Source organism: Pseudoliparis swirei, chromosome 16 (genome assembly GCF_029220125.1).
Source record: "Pseudoliparis swirei isolate HS2019 ecotype Mariana Trench chromosome 16, NWPU_hadal_v1, whole genome shotgun sequence".
Classification (NCBI taxonomy): domain Eukaryota; kingdom Metazoa; phylum Chordata; class Actinopteri; order Perciformes; family Liparidae; genus Pseudoliparis; species Pseudoliparis swirei.
The window spans coordinates 6,756,129-6,783,785 of record NC_079403.1 but is presented as its reverse complement, the minus strand read 5'-3'; the positions used below and the strand labels follow the sequence as shown (position 1 = coordinate 6,783,785).

At 40.9% G+C, this 27,657-nt stretch overlaps 3 protein-coding genes across 6 annotated transcripts in view; 2 read left to right on the top strand and 1 right to left on the bottom strand.

Moving 5' to 3' along the window:
- The window catches only part of LOC130206087 (dnaJ homolog subfamily C member 13-like), a 30,557-nt gene extending 26,063 nt beyond the window's left edge, over nt 1–4,494 (bottom strand). For both annotated transcript variants that reach the window (XM_056433826.1, XM_056433828.1), the window contains exons 1-2: nt 4,362–4,494; nt 844–924 (exon numbers count right to left, since the gene is read on the bottom strand). In XM_056433826.1, the coding sequence (XP_056289801.1) occupies nt 844–911 (68 nt within the window). In that variant the 5' untranslated portion in view covers nt 912–924; nt 4,362–4,494. The remainder of the gene's footprint in view (nt 1–843; nt 925–4,361) is intronic.
- Nucleotides 4,495–6,935: 2,441 nt separating this feature from the next.
- On the top strand, nt 6,936–13,126 carry lztfl1 (leucine zipper transcription factor-like 1). Of its 2 annotated transcripts, none has more exons than XM_056434555.1 (10): nt 6,936–7,239; nt 7,581–7,705; nt 7,842–8,036; nt 10,010–10,067; nt 10,463–10,534; nt 10,643–10,708; nt 10,802–10,879; nt 11,180–11,338; nt 11,534–11,637; nt 11,888–13,126. In XM_056434555.1, exons 1-10 carry the CDS (start codon nt 7,237–7,239, stop codon nt 11,904–11,906), a joined length of 879 nt encoding a protein of 292 aa, XP_056290530.1. In that variant the 5' UTR covers nt 6,936–7,236; the 3' UTR covers nt 11,907–13,126. The 2 variants fall into 2 exon arrangements, with proteins under 2 accessions (XP_056290530.1, XP_056290529.1); XM_056434554.1 differs by having other exon boundaries at nt 11,162–11,338.
- A 5,717-nt stretch (nt 13,127–18,843) lies between these two features.
- LOC130206268 (C-C chemokine receptor type 9-like) lies at nt 18,844–22,401 on the top strand. 2 transcript variants are annotated; one of them, XM_056434156.1, is made up of 3 exons: nt 18,844–18,903; nt 19,040–19,113; nt 21,041–22,401. In XM_056434156.1, the coding sequence occupies exons 2-3, from the start codon at nt 19,045–19,047 to the stop codon at nt 22,088–22,090; spliced, it is 1,119 nt and encodes a 372-aa protein (XP_056290131.1). In that variant the 5' UTR covers nt 18,844–18,903; nt 19,040–19,044; the 3' UTR covers nt 22,091–22,401. The 2 variants fall into 2 exon arrangements, with proteins under 2 accessions (XP_056290131.1, XP_056290130.1); XM_056434155.1 differs by having other exon boundaries at nt 21,038–22,401.
- Nucleotides 22,402–27,657: the final 5,256 nt, after the last annotated feature.

The window sequence follows — 27,657 nt, the reverse complement described above, 5'->3', positions numbered from 1 at the left end:
GGGATGAAGCTCTGATGAAGGCGAACTGCTCCGCAGCCCTGCTTAGGTTACCAGAGTCAACGGCCGGCCGTAATGGCACAAAGACATTTAGAAAGCAGGCATCGGTAACGTGATCCCTCTGGCTCAAACTTGTAAATCCTTTCGCTTTCAGGGCCACCTAGTATCCATGTCAAGTCTCATCTTGTTTTAGGCCTATATTGGCTTCAGGGTGTAATTTAGCTATAATCTTTAACATGAAAGTAGAAACTCTATGCACTGAGATGAGCGAGGACATTGGGCCATCCGGACATATTCACAGCGTATGCACAGTTTGTTGGCCTTATTGTCCTGTAATGTACTCCATCAATTAATCTATCTCTATTTATGATATATTATTATAATATATATATTATAATAATAATATATTATATAAGATAATAATAATTCTAATAATATATTATATTAGTATAATAATATATAATATTTAATATATATATATATTTTGTATCCGTACACTAATTGAATGTCAGTACATGTCCAGTATCTCGCTAAAGACGAGTGTTGGCTGCCATCATCTGTGTCTTCGGGTTAAATGTCATAAGACATCTCGACGTCACTAGTAATGATCAGTGACTGCTGACAGGTGTCTGCAGGCTTGGCTCTGATAAGGAAGTCAACACAATGGAAGTACTGAGTCAGGAGTTCAGGATTTTCCCAAACTGTCTTTACAAGGTGACAAAGGGAAGCGTTTAGTTAGCTGCTGCCTTGTAAACCAATAGAAAAGAAGATGTGGAGTAAACAATACAGCCAGCTCTGAAATCCGATCAGCGGTGGGGTTAAATAAAAAAAGGTTGTGGGCCTTACTTTCCCCTCCAGGAGTGTTTGGTGGTGTAGAAACAGGCCATGTCTTTGTTTTCTTTGATGACGTTCATCTTTTCACAGGACCTACAAAACAGAGCAAAAGTTACTATGACGAACATCACAAAGTAAGCGCTTTGAACACTGCTTTGGATCACGTGTTATATTTTTAACTCCACAACAGAAGGGAAGGATGATAACCAAAAGCTCTTCATGTCTCGGTTCTATAGGAGCCTGCACCTTCACGGGTAATTACTACATCAAGTTTAGGTATCGCACATTCCCATGTACTGCAGCACACGCTTCACACGGTTGTTCAACATTTTGCAGTCTGGAGGGAGAGACTCCCGCCAGACGCTCCCTCGGCTTCAGAAGCAATGCCGAGTAAACGGTGATTATCCAACGAGCCGTCCTCTCCGTCCACGTCTCGCCGCTTCTTCATCGGCGTCCTGAGTGCAGCTGGTGGCACATGACTTCTTTTAATTGGTTACAAACCGCTCCGACAGCCACACGCTGGCTCTCCTTCGTGTTTTCGTTTTTTCACAGGGTCACTCTGATGAGCGGCATACCGAGGGATCCACCGGGATACAGCCGACTCAGCAAAACAAAGAGGAGGCAAAGGTCTTTCATTCTCGTCTTATATCAGAGCCACGGAACAGTGCAGCAGCTGAGTGTGTGTCAATGAAGTCTGGCGCAAAGCCAGCTGGGCCTATTGATTGCTTTAGATAAACAGAGTTTAGGCCATGTTTCAGTGTTTTGCAATGTAACTTTCCCACAGCGAGATGCTCTCAAACCTGGACAATAGATGAAGGAGGATCCTTATTGGTGTCACTAAACACAAAGAGTTGCCTTTTCCAACCAGAAACAAACCACAGAGCATTAGTGGGATGGTTAAGATTTCTGTGCCAGATGTTTTCAACAACAAATAAATTGATGAAGGCATCAAAGACAAACGAGTGGACAGGCCAGAACAGAGCAAACTGGGGGCATAACTGCCTCTGCTATCCTCACTGCAGTAATCTGCTGGCGGCTGCACTGTGACAGGGGGAACCTGTGTCAGCACTCTGGCAGGATCCGGGAAAAAAAAAAAAAAATCACACTCCTGTTTTTCTTCCTCTCCATTTCAGTGTGCGACTGAAGCTCGGGACAGCCAGACATCACCAAATGATGGAAACCACCATTAACCGAGGGGACGATTGCCTGTTGTTCAGAGAGGTCGGGACACAAATGCGAGCGACTTTCAGGTGACACAGCACCGGACGAGGATCCGTAAAGATTAGCCAGTGTTGGGGTCTCAATAATTGAATCCTGTGCTGTAGAAACAAAGGTGCAAGGAACAGTCAAGAGCCAAGTGTTTTTTCAAACACTCATTCATGGTGCTGCATAATGAATACTAGGGATGCACCGATCTGATCGGCGCCGATCCATATCGACCGATATTCCCATTATCGGTTTTGATCGGCGTTCTCAAAACGGCCGATCAGATGACGTAACATCTGCGAGAAAAACTATCAGAGACGTTTCAATCGCCAGTGCAGAAGAACCACGTGAAACAACATCCGTTTTTCAAAATAAGATGTCGACAAATCATACACGAACATATAAAAGTAAACAATGAACTGATTTTGTATCTTTATAGATCTTTTCTGAGATTTAGCTTAAATTATGCTAACATTAAAACATTTTTACTGTACCAAGGAAGAGTTTATAAAAATAAGTCAGACTTTTGTATGTTAAAAAAAGTCCTGTAAATAGATTTCCCCAAGAGTTCCAAGACATGAATGATGCAGATGTGTTCCATACATATCTGAAATCCCCTACAATAGCAATCAAACTATTTTAATGTATCAATTAGGACATTTTTCAAAGTAAAAGTCCTAAATGTTTAAAGAAATCTGTAATTTCTTTAATGTTTGAGGTGCTTTATATATGTATTTCCTCATAGTCCTAGGCAATAATGCTACACAATAAATAGAATGCGTCAATCGACACCGTGATCGGTGATCGGTATTATCGGATCGGCAGATACTGATTTCAGTGATCGGTGTTAGCAGCAAACAGTGCACAGCGGGATCTTTACCAGAGGGCTGTGCAGATTTTTTATTATCACATTACTGGGCTGAGGGCACCGGGATGACTGTAAAAAAAAGTCCACGGCAGATTCCAGGACTGGGTCATGTGATTACCCCTCCCACCACGTCTTACTTGTATGCAGATTAATAGGAAATTATTCATGGCCTGTCCATGACAGAGTTAAGCACAACAAAAAGAAACAGCAGGACAGTGGAGAAAATGGAAATGGTGCCAGGCCTCAAGCAAAGCACACAATATTTACATAATGACTGGCTCCAGACAGGTCTCACAACTTCTCAGAAACTTTCACAAACACAAGTTTTTTTGACAGTCTGTACATTTGACATCTGAATAAATGAAAACAAACATTTAACTGTATATTACTGGGGATTAGGTGCCGACTAACTAGATTACAGCCACAGGTTATATACTGTAAGTGTCACTACAGTTAACACTTGATACTGTGTTCATGCCCCTTTGCTCTGCCTATTTAAATCCATCCTGTCTTCCCACAGCTGCAGGAGAAAGAAAGTTGGATCACCTGATTCCTTTTGTAAAGAACAATATAAAAAGGGGAAAAAAGTCATTTTGCATCATCAGTGTGGGTACAAGGGTCAAATAATCATCTGCCATTGTCTCACTATATGGCCCTCACCATTTTATACATCCCCAGGTATCATGTTGAACGTAAAGCTTTGACCACAACTCAACTGACAGCACAATAAAAAAAGCACATGATCACCTACAGAGGCGACAGGGGCCCTCTGGAGTCTGGATGAACCACATATTCATCAAATATGATATAGTCTTGACAAAACTAGGAAATACGACGCTGGTTTCTGCAATGCGGTTTTCCTCTTGACATCTTTTGTCTGCACTGGAGACGTGTTGGGTTGCTCTCTCTGTGTTTGCCAATTTATATAGAGCAATATCCCTCTGGCCACCGACTCGGGCACTACTTCATCAAACCGGTGAATTGTATTCTCTTTTACATGCCAAGATATATATAAATATTAATAAATATAGACGTTGCACGAAATGCACTACAATAGCCAAAACGATGCATCTGAAATGTTGGGTCCCGATCTGTCAAGTGAATCCGCGACGAGCAGCATTAACGTCACCTGCAGCTCCAGCGCCGAGCCGGATTCTGCTTCATTGCAGCGGGCCTACACGCTTTAACTGAGGCTAAAAACAAGCACGACAGCACAGTCCGTTACGATGTCGGCAACAATGCGGCTATCAACTAGAATGCCAGATAGCGCAGACACTGGTGCTGTCAGCGTTTGTTTGCCAAATGTAAATGCTAAAAAAAAAAGGGAGGGGGGCTAGTGGCAGGCTAATGTTGGGTTAGCTTCGAGCTAGCGGCGAGTTAGCTGGTCGCATTAGCAACGGGGTTCAATCACGCAAACATGGAGATGGCGGTGGCAGGTGGTGGCGGGTACATTTACCTGTAAACTCGCTAACGGGTGTTAGTCGAGGGCGTCCCTCAGCCCCACCCTCCTCTGAGTGCGGCTGGTGCTTCTCAGTTTTCCCACTCTGATGCTGAAGGTGCTCAGTTACGCCGTATTCCCCCCAACAGGGCTCAGGACGCTGCCATATTCCTCGTACCGAGAGTGTGCTACTGCGCACGCGCGAGGCCTGCCTGTCATGCGGCTGTCAGCTGATTGGTTTTGTCGGAATTGTCGAGATGCTGACCCAAGATCGGGGTTTCACCATTGTCCTCAGGGTTTGTATTGATAAGGACAGCCGAAACTGACCTCGGAACAGCCGACGCTAACGACATATATAGTCAAAACGGTTTTGTTTCCGTTTGACAGTTTCAAAACTATACCGATTACAGCAACTGTATTTCACAACATATCAACAACTGTTCGGTTTTAACAGTTACTTTATTAGAACGGACTGTTTAAAAAAATTGAATCGATCTGATGAAATGGAAACTAAATTGTAATATGTATATATCGTATCGAGACTGTAAACATATTTATAGAGCAATTCAACTTCAAATAGTATCAATTATTATTATCATGAGTATTATTGCTATTATTATTTATTTATTTGTTGATTATTTTTTGCAGGTTTCCAGATATCGGTAGCTTACGAGGTAAAATAACAATGTGGCCTGGGGAAAGAGTAGTGTGCCCTCTAGGGACACTCTTCCAACAATGCAGCAATACCTGTGCAATTATAGCAGAGTACACCAGTTGGGCCTACATCAAGATTGAGACCGGAACAAACATTAACTGTCCACACATACACAAATATACAGGCACGTACACACATTTTTCTTCATCACAGTCGCAAAAGAAGGATTTAAATGATTAAGGATATTTAGTTCTTTAAAAAAAATCTGTACACACCATTTTCAGTCAATATATCATGTCATATCCATCCTACTGCTACAACAGCTTAGTTCAAATACATCTGTCAACTGCTCATCCTGTTTTATTGTAATGCTGTGTATTGCTTTATTGTTTAGTAGACATTACATTTTTATACTCTCATTTGATTGTTTGCTTTATACTTTTACTCTCTCGCAATAACCCCACCCCCCAATCAAGGTGTGTGGTGTATATTATTCATCTAAAATTGTAAGTCACTTACTGCGATTGAAGGTAAAGGGGAAACATCTTGGTCTCTGGACTGGACTGATTGTTTGACAGGAATTTGATGAGTCACAACAAACATGGTCACATTTTCATTCTGATTATCTGTTCACCACCAACCACCTGCTGCTTATTGGTCTGTTAGTTTAATTACAGAGAAGAGACATGAAAAAAAAACGTTTCTTTTTTTTTTTTTCGAGCCCTTAACAAAATGGATGATGTTTTTTTTTTTTTTTTTAGCCATATTACAAGTAGGCAATGCAACACAATCTCTGTGACGTTTTTATTTGGCTCACATGCAGTCATTTAAGTTTAATTGATGAAGAATTGAATTGAATAGAAGCAGCTATGATGAGTCGAATCAGTTAATCAATTGAATCATGTATTATACCTGGGTAATTGTATTGTAAATATGCAAATACAAACACGGCCATATGCATAAAATAGTTTACCAAACTGCTGATGGAGGCATAATCTACCAATCATAATTTAGACATTATATATATTTTTTATTTATCAGAAAACATACGTCAAAAAACACAAGCATCTTTGAGTACTATGAAAAGCGCTATAGAAATTGTATGTATTATTATTATTATTATTATTATTATTATTATTATTATTATTATTACAAGCAGTGTTTTATGTGACTGTGAGATGCAGGCAAAATTGGGCTAGTGAGTATCAAATATGTCAGCTTGTTTTGACCAGTAGCTTGACTACTCAAGTTTTTTAATTCATGAGCTGTAAGTGCCATAGGAAACAAACAGCATAGTGTTTTAGTCAGTATAGACTGCTGACGACGAGCTGAGGCCTATAAGCCTGCCCTACATCTTCTCAGGACCTCTCCCACCTTCCAGCTCAATACTGCCACCAGCTGCCCAATATCACACACTTAACACTCAAGCCCATTTGCAGTTTATTTACGCGTTAATACATGTTATGCATTTAAATACAAATAATCTCAACCTTTTTGTACCTATAACCTGTCAAATAAAAAATAAAAAAAACTATGAATGACAGAGATACAATACTAATCTTGGTTGCCATCATACTTTGACAACAAAATATTTGTTTGTTTAAAAATGACCTCTTTCAGAACAGTTGATATTTCTTGAAACATTTGTTCTTAAAATAGAAAATAAATACAAATGGAAAGTACAAACTGCGAATGACAGAATATAACTTGTGAAACGAGCTCCTTTGTATACAATATTAAATCTTACGATAACAACTAAGTCACATGTCTATTCATTCTTTAACTTTTATATAATAACATTTTGTGTCAATAACACAAAATCATACGCGTATTTGAGTGTCTCGAAAAGCACTTTATAAATTCGAAGTATTATTATTATAACTTTTCGTTTCACGTTTTACGTAGCGCCACTGAACGCACCTCCAGTAACCAAGGCAATAACGCTATTCTCCGTTACCAAGGCATTCTCGAGGCAAACACTCGCTAGCTGGATAGCTCGGCTCGCCAATCTGCCGGATAATCTTATAGCTATGATATAACCTCCGTCTAGCCTCTTCGCCGAGTTGAACTATCATCCCAAAAGGTGTCCCGAAACCCTCGACTCCAGCATACTGCCATTAGCTTCTCGACTGTTCGCTGCGTGGCCTAAATTAGAGGCTGAAACATCCTTTCCCCCCGTTTGGATCATCTCAGTCTACACGCTAGCTTAGCAACGTGAACGTTAGCTGCAAAGCCACCATGGTAAGTAGCTGCTATCGTTTTGCTGTGTTTTCATTTTTAGTGGGGCGTCAGGCCAGACCTGGCCATCTGTTTGCTTTTAGAAGCTAGCATGCTAATCATCTCACTCAGTGTTATATAAAGACGAGAAGACGGATAGCAGACATCCTCAAAGTTAGAACCGTGTGTGTGAATAGGCCTTCACATCTTAGCGTGGGGAAATCCTCTTCAAGTTAGCTCATCCGCTAGTCGTGCTCTCCACTACAATCTCTCTCTCTCTCTCTCTCTGTCTCTCTGTCCATTTTTCAACTTTGGCGAGAGCCTCTTTAACGTTCCTCGTTTCTCTCTTATTGTCTCCCATGCAGGCTGAATTTGGGTTTAATGAACACCATCAGAATGAAGTCATCAATTACATGCGATTTGCACGTTCAAAGATGGTCCTGAGACTTAAGACCGTTGACTCGTGCTTTGAAGAACTCAAAGATAGCAGGTGACCGGTCACACTTAAGTTTTTGTTATCATTCTTTGTATGTTTTCAATGCAAGGGTCGTATATAATCCAACGACGGCGTGCTTTTCAGTGAAGATGGAACTGTGATGTCGATGCATGTGTGTTTCTCTCTGAAGGCTGGTGGAGGAAACCTTCACAGTGGACGAGGTGAAGGAGATGCTGGACGGGCTGCAGATGGTGGTGCGCGGGGAGGTGGAGATGGAGCTCATCAACACGGCTCACACCAACGTGCTGCTGCTCAGGCAGCTCTTCTCACAGGCGGAGAAGTTTTACCTTCGACTGCAGAGCGATATCTCCGAGCTTGAGAACAGGTGAGCAGCGAGGGAGGAAGCAGCTTTAGGCTTTCTTTGGAATTTTTTAGTGTTAATACACCGAGAAACACGAAGCAAACATTTGACGAAAGGTCACCTGTTCAGGTCAGTACATCACGTTCTTATTCAGATATTACATAGCGCCTCTTGGGTCCTGAAAGTTATTTTTTAATGTTATTTAGTGTGTACAAATTGTGCACAGAAAACATGACAATAAAATGATTTTAAATGATGTGACGCGAGTTCAAGGTCAAACAGAGTGGCGTCCCAGAGTAAGAAGTGCGCTAGGCCTCTAAACACACAGCACGCCTCCACTTTCATGAGAATAACACCTCCACATTGTGCCATTTCCTCTGCAGCTGTTCAGCTTTCGATCTCGTGCACGTTTACAGTATGTATGCAAGGCAAAAAGGTCATCGCCTTGTCATTTAACCCTTTTCTTACCCATTACAATGGTTTCCTTTTTTGCAGTAACGTTCATTTAGCTTGAAAACCACAACTACTGCCACATGAGACATTTTAATGTCAGTTCACAAAATTATACAAAATACCATACTTTAAGACGACTACCGCCATACGATGTGTATGAATCTCAAACCAAGACCATAATAGTAATGGAACACCCCGCAATATATCTTCCTGAGAAAAAAGAAAATTGTTTATCTGATTCTTTTAATTTTTGAAGTCCTAGCAGTTATATATATAAATATTTAAATCTAAAAAACGAACTCTTTAATCCGTAAAATAAATAAATATTTGCCCTTTCAATATTGTGTATTTTTACACATTTACAATCATTTCGCAAACATATTTTTTTAGAAATATCGTCTTTTTTTACCGTGAGTGATTATTAACTGGTCATGTTTTATGAGTGCATTCTTTTAAAGTGGGGAAGTCGTGATAAAACAGAATGATATAAAAGGTTGTCCCGTTGTTACGAAGCGATGGTGCCAAGGGAGGCTCTTCATCTTCCAACCCGAACATAGAGCAATGCACTTATGCACGAGTGATACCTGAAATGAATATTAATCACATTAGATCTGCTGTCAGAAGGTACTTCACTCTCTTGACATGAAGGCACAAATATGGTCAGGTTGAGGTTGTCATGTGGATTAATTTCATAACATAGTGCACAATAACTTGACCTTTGCACAACTTCTGACCTCTTTAACCTTTCACCTTGCGCATGCTTTGGAACATTTATTTTATTTATAATATGCACATGTTGGGTGGGTGAAAAGGCCCTCCAGGTTGTTGTTTTGTTTTCTCAGCCCTACGTGACTGATACGCCGTACAAAGCAAGGAACACGCCCCGAGTCACAGTCGACGTGTGTTCCGCTGCTTTTTAAAAACCACATTCAACCTGTTCTGTTCACAAGCATACATCGTATATCATAAGTGGTAAACTGCCAATCCAGAACAATTGGGTCTTTATTTTCCTTGCCAAAGATACATAACTGCCAAATAGCATTTTATTTTTGTAATGTCAAAAAAAAACTAAAAAACATTGTGGTGGAAAGCTGACAGTTGTGTGAAGAGATACACATATTTGACATACAATCAGATCAGTTCCACACTTAATTTTAAAATTTATTTTATAAAGAAATTAATTCAAACTGGTTATTTCCAGGCCTGGAAAAGTCCTTAAAAAAAATCCTTAAAGTTTTGGAAAAGTCATGGAAATTTGTTATTTTGACTTATTTACGCCGTTTGATCAAAAGAATAAACATTTGTATCTATTTATTCTTTTAATCAAACTATTGTCTCTCATTCATTTGTGTCATTTATACATTGAGATTTCACCAAATGTTTCGTCATGGAAATTGATTTTAAAGTCATGGAAAGGTCATGGAAATCCATTTGTCAACATGTCTATGAACCCCGCTTCAACAATATTTGATAACATTTCGAGCATTTTGTATAATCTTTTCTGCATTATTCTGCGGTCCAACTCTGCTCTTCCACCCATACAGGGAGCTGTTAGAACAAGTGGCTGAATTTGAGAAGACGGACTTTAAAAGCGGCGATAAGGTATAATGTGCAGCGCTTCACGCGGCACACAGCCGGCGAGCTCATTAATCACACGTTTCGAAGGATATTTACACCCACGAGGAATTCAGTGGCCAGAGAGCAACGCTGCTGTGCATTTCAAGTCGTTTTATATGTCGGGCCACCTGCCCCTTCACGAGTAGCCGTGCGGTTAAGAAGTCACACATCGCTGAGTTTGATGTGTGCTTTCACGACGCACAGTTAAAAAAACAACATATCAACGCTGTAACACAATATGCCGCTGTTTCATGGGTTTGACTTTTCACACCTGACCTCTGAAAAGCTTCGACACCCACACGTGTTTACATTTACATCTTACATACGGGCAATGTGACGGTACAGTCGATGTGTTTTTAAAGTGTTTCCTTTATTCCCAGATGTACCAGGAAACGAATAAACCCAAACTAGCACCGCTGAATGAAAGCGGTGTGTCCGAACTTCTCAACAAGGTACGGAAATACATCGCAGGAAATGCCGACGGAGTAATCCTTGTGAACGTCGTAATCATATTCATACGCTCCTCCGCACCTCATCTTCAATATATATTTTTCCCCCAGGAGATAACGAGACTACAGGAGGAAAACGATAAACTGAAAGCCAGAATGCGGACTTTAGAATCCCAGGTAGAGCAGAAACATGATTAAACACCGCAACATCGCTTATGATTCATGCACCAGTTCACGTTGTGAACCTTCTGCTCCGATTCTTCTCCTGAGGCGATGAGTGCACTGGACGAGAGAACCAAAGCAGACCGAGCCCTGAAAGACCTTCAGAAGGTGCAAGGGGACCAGCAGGTACTGTTTGGAGTTTTTGGGCTGAGCAATCTAGCGTCATCTTCATTTTGACTTTTTGAATTTGCTCACCGTCATACTTTTTTTTATAAACTCTATTTTTTTTGTTGCATCTGAACATTTGCTGTCATTTTGGTTTTTATCTGCTAACTTTGGACCTCGATGGGTATGTACCCATCTGATCAAAGAGTTGCTTTTGTCTCTCCCCGTGTAATCGGAGTAGGGCATGTAGATTCGGTAGTGACGGCAGTGATTTTGAGCTTGTTTTTTTCCCCCTCCTTCAAGCTGGCTGCTCAATCCCAGGAGATCAGCGGCCTGGAGGACACGGTGGCTTCTCTGAGGGACGACTACGAAAGGTCTCTGAGCGCCAACTCTGCCTCCCAGAAGGGTCTGCAGGAGAACCTGATCTCTGCCAAACATGAGCTCCTGCGAGTGCAGGAGCAGCTGTCCTTGGCAGAGAAGGTGTGTGTCACTGTGTGTGTTTTCTTTGTTTTGACCTCACGACCGACACTAACCAGCATCTGCAAGTTAACCCGTGTGAGAGGCTTCCTCAAACATGTTTTTCAGTCCCGCCCGAGTTACGGAAACGGCTCAGTGTCGGTGCGTTCAGCTTCTGTTGCGGTTATTTTCATGTGTGTGTGTGTGTGTGGCGTGCAGGAGTTGGACAAGAAGTTCCAGCAAACTGCGGCCTACCGCAACATGAAGGAGATCCTGACGAAGAAAAATGAGCAGATCAAAGACATCAGAAAACGATTGCAGAGGTGAGCGTCAGGCGTAACGCAATCCTCCAGAAAGCACCATGTGCACAGAGGAATGAACGAATGGATGTCTGAAAAAAAATACAACATAAAACAACCGATGACATGTTACGTAAAACTAGCAGACGCACCGCTATGAGCCTCTTTCAGTTCAGCCGCCTGTGTTCCATTCCTTCGCTTGACGATTTGCTTTTTCATATATATTTGTCTCTATTTTCCGGTCTGTAACGCTGTTATTCCTCGTCTGTTTCAGATACGAGCCCAATGAATGAGTCGTACCTCCAGACAACAGGCGGTCCAGAGGGGCCGGACAGGTTCCACCGCCGAGAGACGACAGAGAAATTGGACGAGGGATTGCTTCTTCGCGCTTTTATCTGGCATCTTCAGCAGTGATTGGCTTTAGTAAAAGAGTGTGAGCGGAGTGGGGGAGGGGAGGGGGTCATCAGTGACAAGATAGCCTTCTCCAGCTGTGGATTTTTTTCTTTTTCTTTCTACGTTCCCAGTTAGCGGAGCGGAGTGTAGCGAGTAGACTCCCCTCAGTGTGCTCGATGCAATAACCACCACGTCCCTGTTTGAAGAGGCCTTTGTCCAACTGGAAGGAGACGCACTGCGACTGCATCTACCAGATGGTTGTAGGTGATGTTTAGCTTAGTCCAGCAGCGGGTATTGATCGTTGACATTTTGTGTTTTTAATTTTTAGCAGTCAGTCCAAAATATTGTCGAGTTAGACCCTAAGCCAAGCCCAAGCCATTCAGGTTTATTAATAGGGGACAGCTTCAAAGTCATGTTTACCAAATCTTTTTGAGGTCACCCCTGCTTTAATTTGTCACCTCAAACATGTATTGCATTTCACACAAAACATATTTCCGACAATCTGACATTCTGTGAAAGTCTGATCGTCGGAAATATGCCAATATTTTAACATTTTAACCTCGTTAGTTTTTTGCCCTGCTCTTGCTTATTGAATGACGTGGATCGTGATCCTGAATGATTTCCCCCGACACAAATGGGCACAGAATATTTTTGTCTGGAATCTTTAACTGTGTACATTTCGTATTGCTGTGGGTGATGTAAAATGAATATATATATATATATATATATATATATATATATATGATGTTCATGAAGTAATGTTCTTGCAGAGTATGATACATCAACCTTATACTACACTAGATGTGCATTTGTTGGTATTGTGCAAATTATGGGGAAATAAAAGCTGTTGACAAATAAACGTGTGGTCATTCTTAGTGAGTCAAGTAATAGTTTTTTCCACTTTAAGCTTAAGGTATATTTAATCATTTAAACACCAAGTACAATCACTGAAGACTGAAGCTTTCTGACCTCTGATTGTATTGTAATATTTTTCTGTCTAGGACCATGATGAATATACCCTGTGAAGGCCTGACCCACAACATGTCTCTCTTCTCTGACCCACTACATGGTGGGGTTGGTTTCAGGGTATTGTCTGGCAATAAACAATAAATAACCAAAATACAAAGTGTGACATTGATTATTTTCAATTCTAGACTGATTAAATATCTCTGACTTCTTCAATGAGGGGGCGCCAGACTGCAAATCATTTAAAACTATATGCCTCAGCATAAAGCATGATGGGCTTTATCCATGGGAATGAATGACCTTAGTGGCTAAATGTGGCCTCAATTCATACGATTACTGTTCACAAATACACGTAAAATACTGAAGTGGATGTGGATTCAGAAGATTATGATGAGCTCTTTTGAAAATGCAGTATTGCTTCATGTTTTAACCATTAATTGATTTTACAAGTCAGGACATAAACGTGAGAGAGACATTTGTCCTCTTTAGGACTGAGGATGGCTCCATTCACCGAGCCTCCAGGATGTCTCTTATACCCCAATCAGCGTGATGAAGGAGGACGCAGGCAGTGTGTGACGTACACTCTTTTGAATGGTACTCTTTTTCTAATTGTTTAGTATATTATATTAATCTGGAGAGAGACAGAGAAAGACAGATGAAGAAAAGAGGATAACGATAAAGCAATAATTGTCATTTGTCACGCGAAACCTTCATTTATATTTGTTGAGGTCAAAACAGACAAGACCCGAGCCTTCAGGGAAGGCTGTGTGTATTTTCCACAGTCCACAACGCTTTAAGATGGTATCTTAAGTGGTTCTGTGCTGAATCAGACAGATTGTGTAAGGCCCTGTTCTCTGTCTCCGCTGTCTCCTTGATTGGTTCATTCCCTTCACCTGCTCTCAGCCACTCTCGTCTCGTTAGTGTCTCATGCCGTACACCTGTGTTTCCCTGTCGTTCCCTTTTTCTCCTGCTGGATTGTTGTCTTTAGTTCCATCTTCCTTGTGCCCTGTGTATTCCTGACCTGCCTGTTCAGACCTCCGATTCTCTGCCTGCCCCCTTTTTGGACTTTGTTGCTTTTTGGATCCTCTTGCCTTATTAAAGTGCTTTTTTTTGCTATTCACACTGAGTCCTGTCCAGATCCTCTGTGAATGAGCTAATTTAACATATGAGTTACTTCATCTGCTTCCAAAGCTGCACGTATGAAGGCCTCATTGCTTTTGCATCGGTTGTACCAGAGTGGTGGTTAGTGGTCACCAGCCCCTCCCCCCCTTGTTGTTTTCTAAACTCTTCAAGCCACAGTCTGTCCTAAATTAAACTCGTGCTGGTTTTGCGTCATGTGCAGGAGTTGTACGTGTGGTGTAAAAGGGGGAGGGGGGGGAGGGCACTGATGAGAAAACACCCACGTGGAGGGTACACTACCATTCAAAAGTTTGGGGTCATCCAGACAATTTCGTGTCTTCCATGAAAACTCACTTTTATTTATCAAATGAATTGAAAATTGAATAGAAAATATAGTCAAGACATTGACAAGGTTAGAAATAATGATTAATATTTGAAGTATTAATTTTGTTCTTCAAACTTCAAGCTCAAAGGAAGGCCAGTTGTATAGCTTATATCACCAGCATAACTGTTTTCAGCTGTGCTAACATAATTGCACAAGGGTTTTCGAATCAGACATTAGTCTTCTAAGGCGATTAGCAAACACAATGTACCATTAGAACACTGGAGTGATAGTTGATGGAAATGGGCCTCTATACACCTATGGAGATATTTCATTAGAAACCAGACGTTTCCACCTAGAATAGTCATTTACCACATTAACAATGTATAGTGTGTATTTTTGATTAATGTTATCTTTATTGAAAAAACAGTGCTTTTCTTTAAAAAATAAAGACATTTCTAAGTGACCCCAAACTTTTGAACGGCAGTGTATATAATACTAAACACAATAATATTTCCTCTGCGTGCATGCATCTGCTTTCTAATAGTAGCATCTAAGGAGAGACCATAATTTCAGATATGGACGCAAAGGCTAAGCAGTTGTCTCTCGGTGCACGACATACTGTAAATCACAGCGAGCGGCCTACACAGGAAGTGGTGGCTCGCGTCTCTCGGTACCGAACTCAACCCTGCAGCCCGGCCGGGAGTACTTTCCCACAATGTGGGGCGACATGTGAGAGCCGTGTCCCCGTTCACTGGAGCTTCCTGCTCAACGCCCAGGCAGGCGTCAGACGGGTTTTCTCAGTTTCACCAGCAGGACTAAGGCTTCCGTTGTTTAGTTTCTCTCCAGAACCAACGAGTCCACTGTGGCTGGAGGAGAAATAACACAAGTTTCTGAATGGAAGGTGATGTACGTACGGTGTGGCGTGATAGCTTTATTCTCTCGGTCCTTCATTACAAATCTATACTGTGTGACCACAAAGCTTCTAACTGCCCAAACCATCAGTTTCACAGAGCTGTCGAAAGAGTTTATGGTATGGAAACTTACTGTAAGTAGGTATAGCTTTAAAAAATAAAATAAAAATTATGTTTATTTCCCCTTACAGATGTTACGTTAAATTCAAAGACAATACTAGAAAAGTGTTCTCGTTAAAGTGCAGATTCACGACCACTGCTCAAATGTTTAATTGAATAAATTAAAAACATAATTGTTTGACCAATTCTGGAGAGGATCAATTCAGAATACCGAGCAGAAGCAGAATTTCCAAACTGAATTATTTGTCGACCACTTGTTGTTAAGTGGAGTCAGCACTCAATTAAGGTTTAAAGTCGTCAATAAAATAAATTTAAATATTGTGACTCACCACAACAACAAGAGGTCCTGACACATACAGTCATAAATGTACACAGTAAAATATCAAGCTGGGGGATCTAGTGGTATGCAAGATTATCTGCGGACAGACAGACAGGGAAACGTGCACACATGCACTCACACACAAACACAGGATCCCCTCATGGTTTACTCCTGGTTGAGATAATATACATGTACCCTTATGGTGTCTAATGTTTTCCAAACTAAAATACATTTAGCTTCTGTATATATTGGGCTTTATGCCTCTACCTGTGCAGTTGTTGTCCAACCATGTCATTGTCAATTGGGTCCATTGGCTTCTGTTGATACTCGGGTATTATGGCCTCCAGTGACCCCAGAACCAGTATTGTAACTGTTGTAGTTCTTTATTTTCAAAAGGAGAATAAAGACTTTGTGATACAGTTAAAACATCTAACAAGTATTTAAAGGTCAGCGATGAACTGCAAAGAACCAGGATAAATGATCTTAGTGGTTTATTTTTAGCTTGAGTTCAGCAAATGACTCAACACTCAAACTGGCTTCTGTAAACTAAAACAGGGAACTTCTTATTATTTGTGAGGCTTATTGCCTTTTTAAAGGAGATGACGCTTTGGCTGAATATGCAACAGTTCTGAATTAACTAATAACATCATATATATCAGAAGGCATGTCAAAATAAAGTTATATTACGGAGGATAAAGGGGAGAGTAAAGGTTGATCTGAGGGAGAATTGCCCCTTTTCTTCCTGTCATATATGTATGTGTTATAACAAAGGCTTGTATTATTCACACATTACCGTGAGATAAGTACTCAGTCAAATCTTATGAGTCTTTTTTCTCCGTAGATAATAAGCAAAGTTATGATAAAACATTCAAAGTAAATGAATGAGAGTTTAAGGAAAGGCTATTTTTTCACGTGTCTGCTACAAAAATAACAACAGTAATATGCTATTGCTATTTTGAATTATGCTGATGACAGAGGGTTTAATCAAACACAATGCCACACACATTATCTCAACAAGATATTCTTCAATAAGTTATCCCCTCGTCTTTGATCATGCACTCTACAACCACTCTCATGGGTTTGTTTTTGTTACACTGGAGACTATAAATCATTTGTAAACCAACAGTCAGAACATTTACACATAATAACAATAAAATATGGAAGACAACTTTTCATTTACAGGTTTAGGAGACCATTAGAAAAGCAACTGTAGTGCAAATTACCAAATTATTGCAAAGACACACTATGAAATACCTCCATCCATATACACCATTCAGCAGTTCCCAACAAAATAACTTCCACCTGGGCCCTGATGCTGCATCGTCTTCCACCCTCACAGCGAGCTCTCTGCCGTTAGCGAGGCTGCGTGAGTGAAACCTCTCAGTGCACCGCTTTCTTCGACAGCTCGTTCCCAGAAGGATAATAATGCTGATCTGATCGTGACGCAGCCGCTTCCTGTGAGCAAAACAGAGAAACGCACCCGGTCGTTAGGTGGAAATCAGAAGAGCTGATGGACCACGCGCTCCCCGTCTCCTCTTCACAAGATGCTTACAAAAGTTACATCCGGCCAAGAAGTGAAACAGAGAAGATAAGACCACATGCTTGTCCTTCATCAGGGCCAAAACAACCCCACGAGAGGAACACACACTCACAGGGAACAAGCAGAAAACTGGTTTTTAAAAACTTCTGATGACGAGTAAACATTTTAAAACCACGTCACCCTGGCTTTGTAAACTCAGCTTTGTAAACTCAGCTTTGTTTCGGGGACTCTCTACCCAGCCATGTTTTGTCGTTTTGTCAACAATGTGCTCTTCATTTCCCTTTACTCTAGGCATTACCAATGACCTTTGCATTTCCCTATATTCACTCAAAGTTCTTGTTTTTTTTGTCAAAACACATCACATGACATTTTTTACTTTGCAGGAATTGACAGGTGAAGTTAGACTATTGCATGGTTTGGTGTTGCAGTGCGAGCCGGACTTATAGTTTAGTTTAACTTGGATGGAACAAACTCAAATCCAGGTTTAAGGCATCTTTTGACATTTTGTGAAATAGGACTCCTGGTTCCATATTGACTGAACAGACAAACGATTGGTCTTTCCATCCACCTCTCAGCAAGAGAGTAAATTATGTCCCAAAAGGTTAATCTGTTCCTTTAGATAGATAGATATATACTTTATTAATCCGCAAGGGGAAATTTGTCGTAGCAGTAGCAGCACCAATAAACCAAACACACAAGAATAAAAAATAAAAAATAAAATATAAAAAACAGGGATGAAAGATATAGAAGCATACAAAGCAAAATATAAAATAAAATATATATGTATATATACAACATATATGCATACACAATACACAATACTAAATGCACTTCAACATGTCGGGTACTCTATCTCATGATAAAAAGGGGATGTTGTTTCATCAGCGTTGACTTGAAATAGAAATTCCCCTTTGAAAAAGACTTCCTTATGTTGTTGACACATGTATTCAGTAAGACATCTTAAAAGGAAAGATAATGGATGTCTTGGACAGTCGTTTTAGGCCACACTACCTGAGCCTCAGACAGCTGGAAGTGCGATGTAACAATGGGGCTTACGGCGTCTCGACACGGACTACCTCCGCCAGATGTGATCTTTAATCACACCTCGAGGTTTTCAGTTTCATGCATCACTCATCATCTGTGCCGTTAAGTGCTCCACCTGTGCACCCACAGTGTGTCAGAAACAGGCTCCGACTTGGTCCCGACTTAATCGGCTGTGGAAGGAATGTGGGTGCATTGTTTTGGTTCCAGTTTGATGGCCACGCTTCGGTGGGTTAAACATCACATATTTCCCGAGGGAAACCCCGGCACAGCTTTCAAACATCATATTGTCTTTCAAATCAATGCATATTTTATATATATATAGCTGTGTTTAGGGTAAGAAATCCACAGCACAAAGGGTCGTGGGTGTTTTTGTTGTCTGCAAACTGAGTAGGAGATGGAGTGATGCGATTCAGCACGTGATCCATGTGGTTAAAGGGAAACCATATAAGCCAGAGGAGATGCGTCTGTGTGTTAGAGAGACCAGTTTGCACAACCCAGACAAAAACTAGAGCTGTGACTGAGAGGTCGCCTCCTCCGTCTCATCACCCAGTGGGTAAGCGACGACAACACTGTGGAGGATGAACAGGGCATTTTACATTTAACCGTTAATGTTATATTTCATTATTTTTTTAACTTTAAAAAAAACTTTTTACAAGTGTGTTATATTAATATCCTTCTGTTCTTTGTAGATAACATGGAAGAGACATTTACGACGTACATGACCACAGGAACTGATTATGCTGGAACTAATTATTCTGGAACTGTAAGTATTAATTTGAGATAATTATCTGTAGCCGCGACACCAGTGGAAAATGTTGAACCAGTGGTATGGTCCATGTTGGTGTGCGCTTGATTTAAAAGGGCTGTAGTAGAACACAGCTGACACTACTTGCCATCACACACATGTAAACAAACGTGCATGTTTGTTTATGCTGTAGTATTTACAGTATGCTTTTAAAGAACACCATATTGTAGAACACAATGCAGTTTCTTAAATATGATATATGATAATATCACAGTGCAGTTTCTTACTTTTTTATTTTATTTATGTTTTATGTTTTTGATTGCATGTAGGCTTCACACTGGAAAAAAAGACCTTAAAAAATGAATACAAGGTTTTACAGTGCTTGTAATAATTCAAAATCATTGCCAAATTAAAATTCTTTGTAAGATATTGTGAAATAAGATGGAATATTTAGGCCTTTCAAGTAAAAAGACGGATCTAGGAATAACTGGGGAAACTCATATTTAGCTATATTTCACGAGTAAAAGTGTCATGTGGCATAATGAGCCTGTAATGCTGTAAAGGCAGTGTTTTTTTAAAATGCACTCTCTAAAAACAAGACCCGTCTCACTGCAATGTTTCTTGTTCGGTAATTGTGAGTAATTAGGCAAAAATTATTGTTAAGAATTGTGTTTTTTGCAGTGCAAATATGTCGACAGCACACATCTGAAGGATCCTCACACGCCACATTCACAGCTGCATCAGCGTCACATGTTCCACTCGTTGTTTATCTCTGCCCTAAATCTAAACTTGATGCTTGGGGGGGTGCTGAGCTCTGCTGCGCACCCCTTTCTGGAGCCCCTCACCATCGATTACCCACCCCTCCCTCGGCCTGGATTGCAGCAGGAAGTTGTGCAGTCGTGTGGTTTCTCCCGTACAGTCACGACACCTGCACCTGAGAGCAATTTCTTCTTCTTTTTTTGCACGCTCTGCATGTACGTCACCCACCGCCTTTCATGTCGTATCGCTGCATCCTCGCGAGAAGCGTGTTGTGAAACCCTTACAGCAGTGTGTGAGTCAGGAAATGAAAAGCAGAACAAAAGGCAGCGCTGGAAGAAGTACTCAGATCTTCTACTCAAGTAGAACTGAAGGAAAATACTTAGTTACAAGTCCAAAAGTAGAATCAAGATTAAAAAGTGTATTTTCATACATAAAAAAAAATATTTATAGTGCAAGGTAGCTTGTGATTACCAGCAATGATTATTTTTATCCATAGTAATACATAATACTGGACTGTACTTAGTTATATTTTGTATTACTACTCGGAATCTGCAAAGTAACTAGTAACCAAAGGTACAAAATAAATGTCCTGGAGTGAGGAACACCATATTTGCCTCTGAGAAATGGAAAGAGTCATGTAAAGTGCAAAGTACAGTGCTTGAAATGTACTTTGTTACTTTCCACCAGTGTCTGCTGCAAAAAAAACCTCTTTAACTCTCCTGTTACCTTCAAATGTACTGACATCTTTTACCCTCGGGGTCAATTTGACCACAGCAATTAAAACCGTCAGAAAATTATTAGAATTAATATTGTTTCCCAAGTTTAAGTGTGAGGTACTTTATGTTTGTTTGTTGACTACCTAAATAGCCCTTTAAATAAATAAAAAAGTTGATATTTCTTATATGTTTGACACAGTGAAAAACAGCCTGCGGTCAAATTGACCCGAAAGAACACCGATGTGTACAAGTTGTGTACAGGACAGTGAAAACATATCATCATGTGAATTTTCTGTTTTCCCCGTTGTCCCCAATAAATTAGGAAAAGTCATGAAATATGAAGCAAAAAAAGATGATGTCAATAAAAAATGTTCGAGACGTTAAACATTGAATGGTGTCAAATGGACCCCAAAGGTAATAGGAGGGTTAATATTGAGTAAGCTAATCAGTTCTCCTGTGTTGGATAGCAGGGCCCGACTGAATACCCAGACGACTACGGTTCCGAGCCGACAGGCATGTGTGACAGGATCTGGGTGAGGGGTTTCCGCGCGCAGTACGAACCGCCTCTCTTCTGGATCATCTTCCTCCTCGGCGCCGTGGGCAACCTGATGGTGGTTTGGATCTACACCACCGTGCGCAACCGCCTGAAAACCATGACCGACGTGTACCTGCTCAACCTGGCGCTGGCTGACCTCTTCTTCCTGTGCACGCTGCCCTTCTGGGCTGTCGACGCCGTCAAGGGCTGGGTCGTTGGCGTCGGCCTCTGCAAAATGGTGTCGGCGGTCTATAAGATCAACTTCTTCAGCAGCATGCTCCTGCTCACCTGCATTAGCGTGGACCGCTACATTGCTATCGTACAAGTCACCAAGGCCCAGAACCTGAAGAAAAAGCGGCTGCTCTGCAGCAAGCTCGCCTGCCTGGGTGTCTGGCTCGTCTCCGCCCTCCTGGCCCTCCCGGAGTTCCTCTTCGCCCAGGTGAAGCCGGACCGAAGCGGGCAGTCCTTCTGCGCTCTGGTGTTCTGGAACAACGCGTACAACCGCACCAAGATCCTGGTTCTGTCCCTGCAGATCTGCGTGGGCTTCTTCCTCCCCCTACTCGTCATGTTGTTTTGTTACTCGGTCATCATTCGCACGCTCCTGCAGGCCAAGAGCTTCGAGAAGCACAAGGCCCTCCGCGTCATCTTCGTCGTGGTGCTTGTGTTCGTTCTCTCTCAGCTGCCGCACAACGGCCTGCTGATGATGGAGGCCGCGCAGGCCGCGAACACCACGATCACCAACTGTAACGTCGTGTACGGGTTCGATGTGGCTGGACAGATCGCCAAGAGCCTGGCGTTCACTCACGCCTGCCTCAACCCATTCCTGTACGTCTTCATTGGGGTGCGCTTCAGACAAGACCTCGTGAGGATCGTGAAGGTGTGCGCTGGCGCTCTGGGAAAAGGAGGGCTCAGTCAAATACAGGCAGCTCCCAAACGTCCCTCTGTCATGTCAGACACTGATACGACACCTGCCCTTTCTATATGAAGGCCCATGTTTCCCAAAACCTGAAACCTGATTCTCGTTCAACATAATATTTACGTTTGTTCACCAGCGTTATTCTTACTGCGAGAGTTTACATTCATATTCTGACAGTCACAATCCCAATTGTTCTGGAGTCACTGTATAAACTGTACATTTGTGTAAATACTTTTTAAAGTGTTTGTATTCTTACATTTTCTTTTTCCCCATTATGTATGTGTTGCGGGCTGCTGTAACTGAATTAAAACCAACGAAACAATTGTAATTTTTATTTTCGCGTAAAAAAACAAACATCGATTAAAAATGGCAAAAGGGCATGATGCGAGATTTCTTGATTCTTTTTCTGCAACAAAAAATGGGGGAACTTTTAACAGTCGTTAAAGCGGTGGTGAGTGATGCCATACCAGGGCTATTCAACTTCAGCAGCAAGTGGGCCGAATAAGAAAATCCGGCCCGCGGGCCGCTAGTTGAATAGGCCTGCCATAGACGGTTCATATCTATTTTGCATGGGAAAGTATTTGAGTGCTTTCGGTGGTGTAACGTGTCTGCTGCGGTGGGAAACACTAGAATCCGGCCTGTTCAATCCACAATGTTTTCGATCTGACTCGACGTCCTGCTGCCGACCGTCTGCGCCACCGTCACCACAGTTGAACCTCGTCTGGCTGTGACTTGGCGGTTTCCCAGTGGATGCCAATGGATGCCCACATTCAAACTGGCATGAAAGAGGTTCCCCCGCCATCTCCTCGCAACGGCTGTAGCACAGAGACGGAAATGTCTCTGAAAAACTTTCCCTGTTCAGCCACAACTGAAGCAGCTGATTTCAGTTTCACCAACATCCAAAAAAAAGGGCAAACTGTATCCTTGGAGGCATTGTTGTTTTTTCGTAAAAGGCACACAATCTACATGAAATCCAACGCACAAGTTTGCAGAAGTTTTCACCTGTGCTGGTGAATGTCAAATCCTAGTGCAAGGACCCCAAAATGTCAGGAGAATAAACACCAGTTAATCCTATCATTGAACATATATCTGTTAAACCTACCTTGGTATAGCCAAAGCAGCATCGGGGAGTTTCAACAAGGCAATGACTAAACAAAAGAAAAGCTCATAATGCTTTTTAAAAAGGGCCAGTGAGCAGCATTTATTTGATATTTCTGCAGCTTTTTAGCATCGATTGGCAGAAAGGGAATAAAATGTGATTTTAAAATAATCAATTTATATCTAGGGATCTGCTATGTTGCACAGCCTTAACCTTAACCCTGAACGGACAAACCAAACATTTTCATTTCCTCAAAGGCCACCGTAGTTCCTCTGCTCACTTGACACAGGAGAGACATTTCAGTTGATTGTAAATCTGCAACCTCAGCTCTAGATGCCGCCAAATCCAAAACACTGGCCCTTTAAGAGTGAGATTTTAAGTTTGCAAATTACAATCACAATCCGTCTTCAACCCAACCTACGGCTCTGTTGGTAGTAAAATATGCGGTCCACTCAGTCCTCATAGCTGTACTCGTTGGGACAAACATCCAACAGAATCTTTACATGCAGAATTCTGCACATTTTACACAGAAAAACACGAACACATGCATGAATAGCACTGATTCAAAAAGCACTAACATGGTTTAAATACCTTCAGTCCAAATACAGACAACCTCCACTCCAAAGCCCTCCAAACCCAAGAGAGAGAGAGAGTCCCTTATGGAAGTTGGTACAGAGGCCAACTGTCCTTTCACACAACACTGCTCTCCAAACACATCAAAGTAAACCAGATTATAGTGCAATATAGCTAAATCTATTTTTAGGCTACCATTGGAAATATGAAGCTAAAAGCCAAAAGAGACAGAAAGTCGGAACCAGGGCATCAATGTTCTTGAAACGTTCATTTGTACATGTGTCCAGTGTTTCCATGCCTCTGTGATGGGTGAGCCATGAGCCTTGCCCAGTGTTGCCAGGTCCGCGGTTTTCCCGTGGAATTGGGCTACTTTTGAAGTGTTGCCGCGGGTTGAATTTTTTGTCCGCTGGTTCGGGTAGACCTATTTTGCATGCAAATTACATGAATATCTTGAAATAAAAATACATATTTTAAATGAAATAATTTATTTATACCAAAATCCTACCAAACTGACTCCAGATCAGCACGTACACACATGGACATGGACTTTAAAAGCAGTGTATATGGTTTGGCACGGGCATATTTTGAGTTCTGATATTGGGCTGGTTTTATTGGCCATTGGGCTGGTTTTGTCACACAGACCTGGCAACCCTGGCCTTGCCACACAATCAGTTTCATGATGCCTCCGAACAGAAACTGCCGCCACTTTATCTTGTAAAAATCTGACATTGGGCAATACTTCAATAGTTTTGAGGACGTCTGCATGGCGTGGCTGTGTTACCTCCATGACGCAAATCAACCCAACTCCACATTTATACAATTAAAAAGGTGCAATGGCTGCGTTGCAGAGATATCTACTGAAATTAGCCCCCACCTGTCCTGTGTTGTTATCCCACCTGTAAGTAAACCCACTCAAAGCATGCCGGAGCAGATATATGACTACGTGTATGTATACGTCTCCTGACACATAGAAAGTCCACGGGGTAAAGACAGATGGAGGAGGACTGTGAAAAACGAAACCCGGTGTTCCCGTGGTCACCGAGGTTAAGACGACTGCAGCCTACCTGCGGAATTCAGGTGAGACCACAGAGACGCTGCTCTTTCATCTTCCTGCCTTGTACGTCTTCACCCTCTCACGACAGGAAACAGTCAATAACAACGCGCTCTCGTGCATCTGCAGAGCCGAGGCCCCGCGGTGGATGTCACTAAGCCCATGTCATAACTCATGTCTCAATGCCGGGGACCTTTAGCCTATTCTATCCTATAATAGGTTTGTGTAATCCAGTTTAATCTGCATACCAGGCTTTGTTAACTTGATGTCAAATGTATCTGCTTCAAACCACTGGATGTTTCACATCCCTCGGCGCTCGAGCACCAGGGAGAAGTGTGTCTCACGCCGGTTTGAAAAGGGGAAACTGCAGAAATGTGCGTCATTGATGTTGACAGTAATCAGATTAGATGCGGTCTGTTTAAGATGAGTCGCCACACAATGTGGTAAATGCTATATGGGCTCACTTTGGTCTTGTTAATTTGTAATAGTTTATTTTGATAACATCTGCAGAGGTCTTATGTTTTAAATTAATAGATATAGAAAGATATTATTATAGAAAATATTAGGGAGAATATTTATATTGTTATTAATGTATTATGAAGCATAGGGGTAATGTTTACTCTATGCAAATGTAAATGGCAAGAATTAATGTATGTTGCATGAGAGTGACTGTATGTTAGTATTATAGATTGACGAGGCCGGTTGAATTCCGTCAAGTGACTTACAATAACAAGGGACTTTTATTGTGAAAGTGACTTTAATGCAGACAATAACAAGACGGGACTCTTATTGTGAAAATACTTGTTTAGCGATTTGACCGGAAGTGACGTTTTGACCGGGGCCAGTGAGATTGAGTATGAAACTCCGTGGATGAGGGCAATCGGGACTCTTCAGGTATCCTCGAGGCCGCAAGTCTGAGGGGGCGGAGGCGCCGGGAGCCGAGGAAGAGCGCCTTGAATGTTTGTTTTACACTTCCTGCCATTAAATGTTGATAACTTAATTCACGCGCGTCCGGAAGCCTGTTTTCCATCATCTGCGAAGTGCCCAGTTTCAGAACTACTTTACAGTATCTATTGTATTGTATTGCCTCCCATAACTATTTGTCTGATGTGTTTCACTGTATTTTACTGCAGAGACAAGATGTATTGAATCCTTGATGTTGATTTATAGAGGAAGTAGTGATCTTAAATTGGTTGTTTTGGCTTGATGCCTTTTGTTTCCTTTCCCTCAGTATTCAGTCTGGATTGTATTTACCACCATGAGGACCTTAAAAAACGTCCTGACTCAACAAATAGAGCAATTTTTTAGGTTTCTGGTGACTTTTTCCTACTTGTTTTAGGTCTCACCCAATAGCTACACTCAATGGTCGGTGGTACACTGAGGCATGTCAGTTGGGTATTGTTGTAGCTTATACAAAAACAATATTAAAATAATATATAATATATAGAAGTACTAGGGTAATTTACTTAAGTAGTTATACCACAAGAAAAATAATCAGTTTGTATACTCCACAAACTGAAAAATATTCGACTGAAAGTAAAATTCATGCATTAGAAATGTTTATTTTGTAAAGTACAGAAATCATATCAGTAAAGGCAATTGTCCTGCAGTAATAAAAAAAAACATGTGTTACTGTTGTTGCTAGTTGAGGTGGATCTAATTTCTAATTTCTGTAGAAACAAGTCCAGGTCCAGGTCCAGGTACAGGTACAGGTACAGTTACAGGTCCAGGGCTTGGACTTTTCTCTAATCTCTGCTTCTTTGTGAAATAGTCTTTGGCTTTCAATAAAGAACCCGAAATATATTTTTAAAATCCTGTTTTACTGTATACGCTTTAGAAAAAATTATTTAAATGATATATTCAAGAATCTTACAATTATACTTAATTACAGTATGAGTGAACACATGTATAGTAGTTACTTCCACCACGGTCTGAATCTCACCAGTTGTTGCGTTTATTTTTCTCGTAAAAAAGAATATATGTTGATATATATATAAAAATATATTCAAATCATAATTACAATTTTTCCAAATCTACTCCTCAATATATTATATATATACTGTATAATGCAGGAGGTGGACCAAATAACACCACAATATACAGGACTGTCTCAGAAAATTAGAATATTGTGATGAAGTTCTTTATTTTCTGTAATGCAATTAAAAAAAAAAAAAATGTGCATGCATTCTGGATTCATTACAAATCATGAAATATTGCAGCCTTTTTTTATTGATTATTGCTGATTATGGCTTACAGCTTAAGAAAACTCAAATATCCTATCTCTAAATATTAGAACATCATGAAAAGTATACTAGTAGGTAAAAAAAAAACACTTTTTTTGTCTAATAAACTGAAAATACCTGCAAGGTTTCCTGAGCCTTGACAAACACTCAGCTGTTATAAATCTTTTTTATATATACATATATATACACACATATATAATATATAATATATATAATATATATTATATGTATATATATATATTATATTAGTATATATATTATATATTATATATATGTATATATAATATTATATATATTAAATATAGATATATATGATATATATATATAATATATTATAGTCTGTATAAAAAGACTGCAGAACACATGTGAGCTGTCCTTTTAATTAAATCCACCACAAGGGGGCGTAGCTTGCACAGCATCGCGAGCCTGATGCGTTCAGGATTCAGTGAGCTACCATTAAAATAAACCATCTCCATCTAGTGGCGGTGTGGATGGGAGGCCACGTCTGAAAAAGATTCCCGTTCATGAAGTGTGTCTCTTCCTGCAACACAATCTCATTCCCAAAGAGCTGCTAATAGACAAGCAGATTGATCGCACACCGTATTACTAATATTCCATCTTCCTCATTATCCCACAACATGAAGCACCACTGGGGAAAAACAGTAAAAAG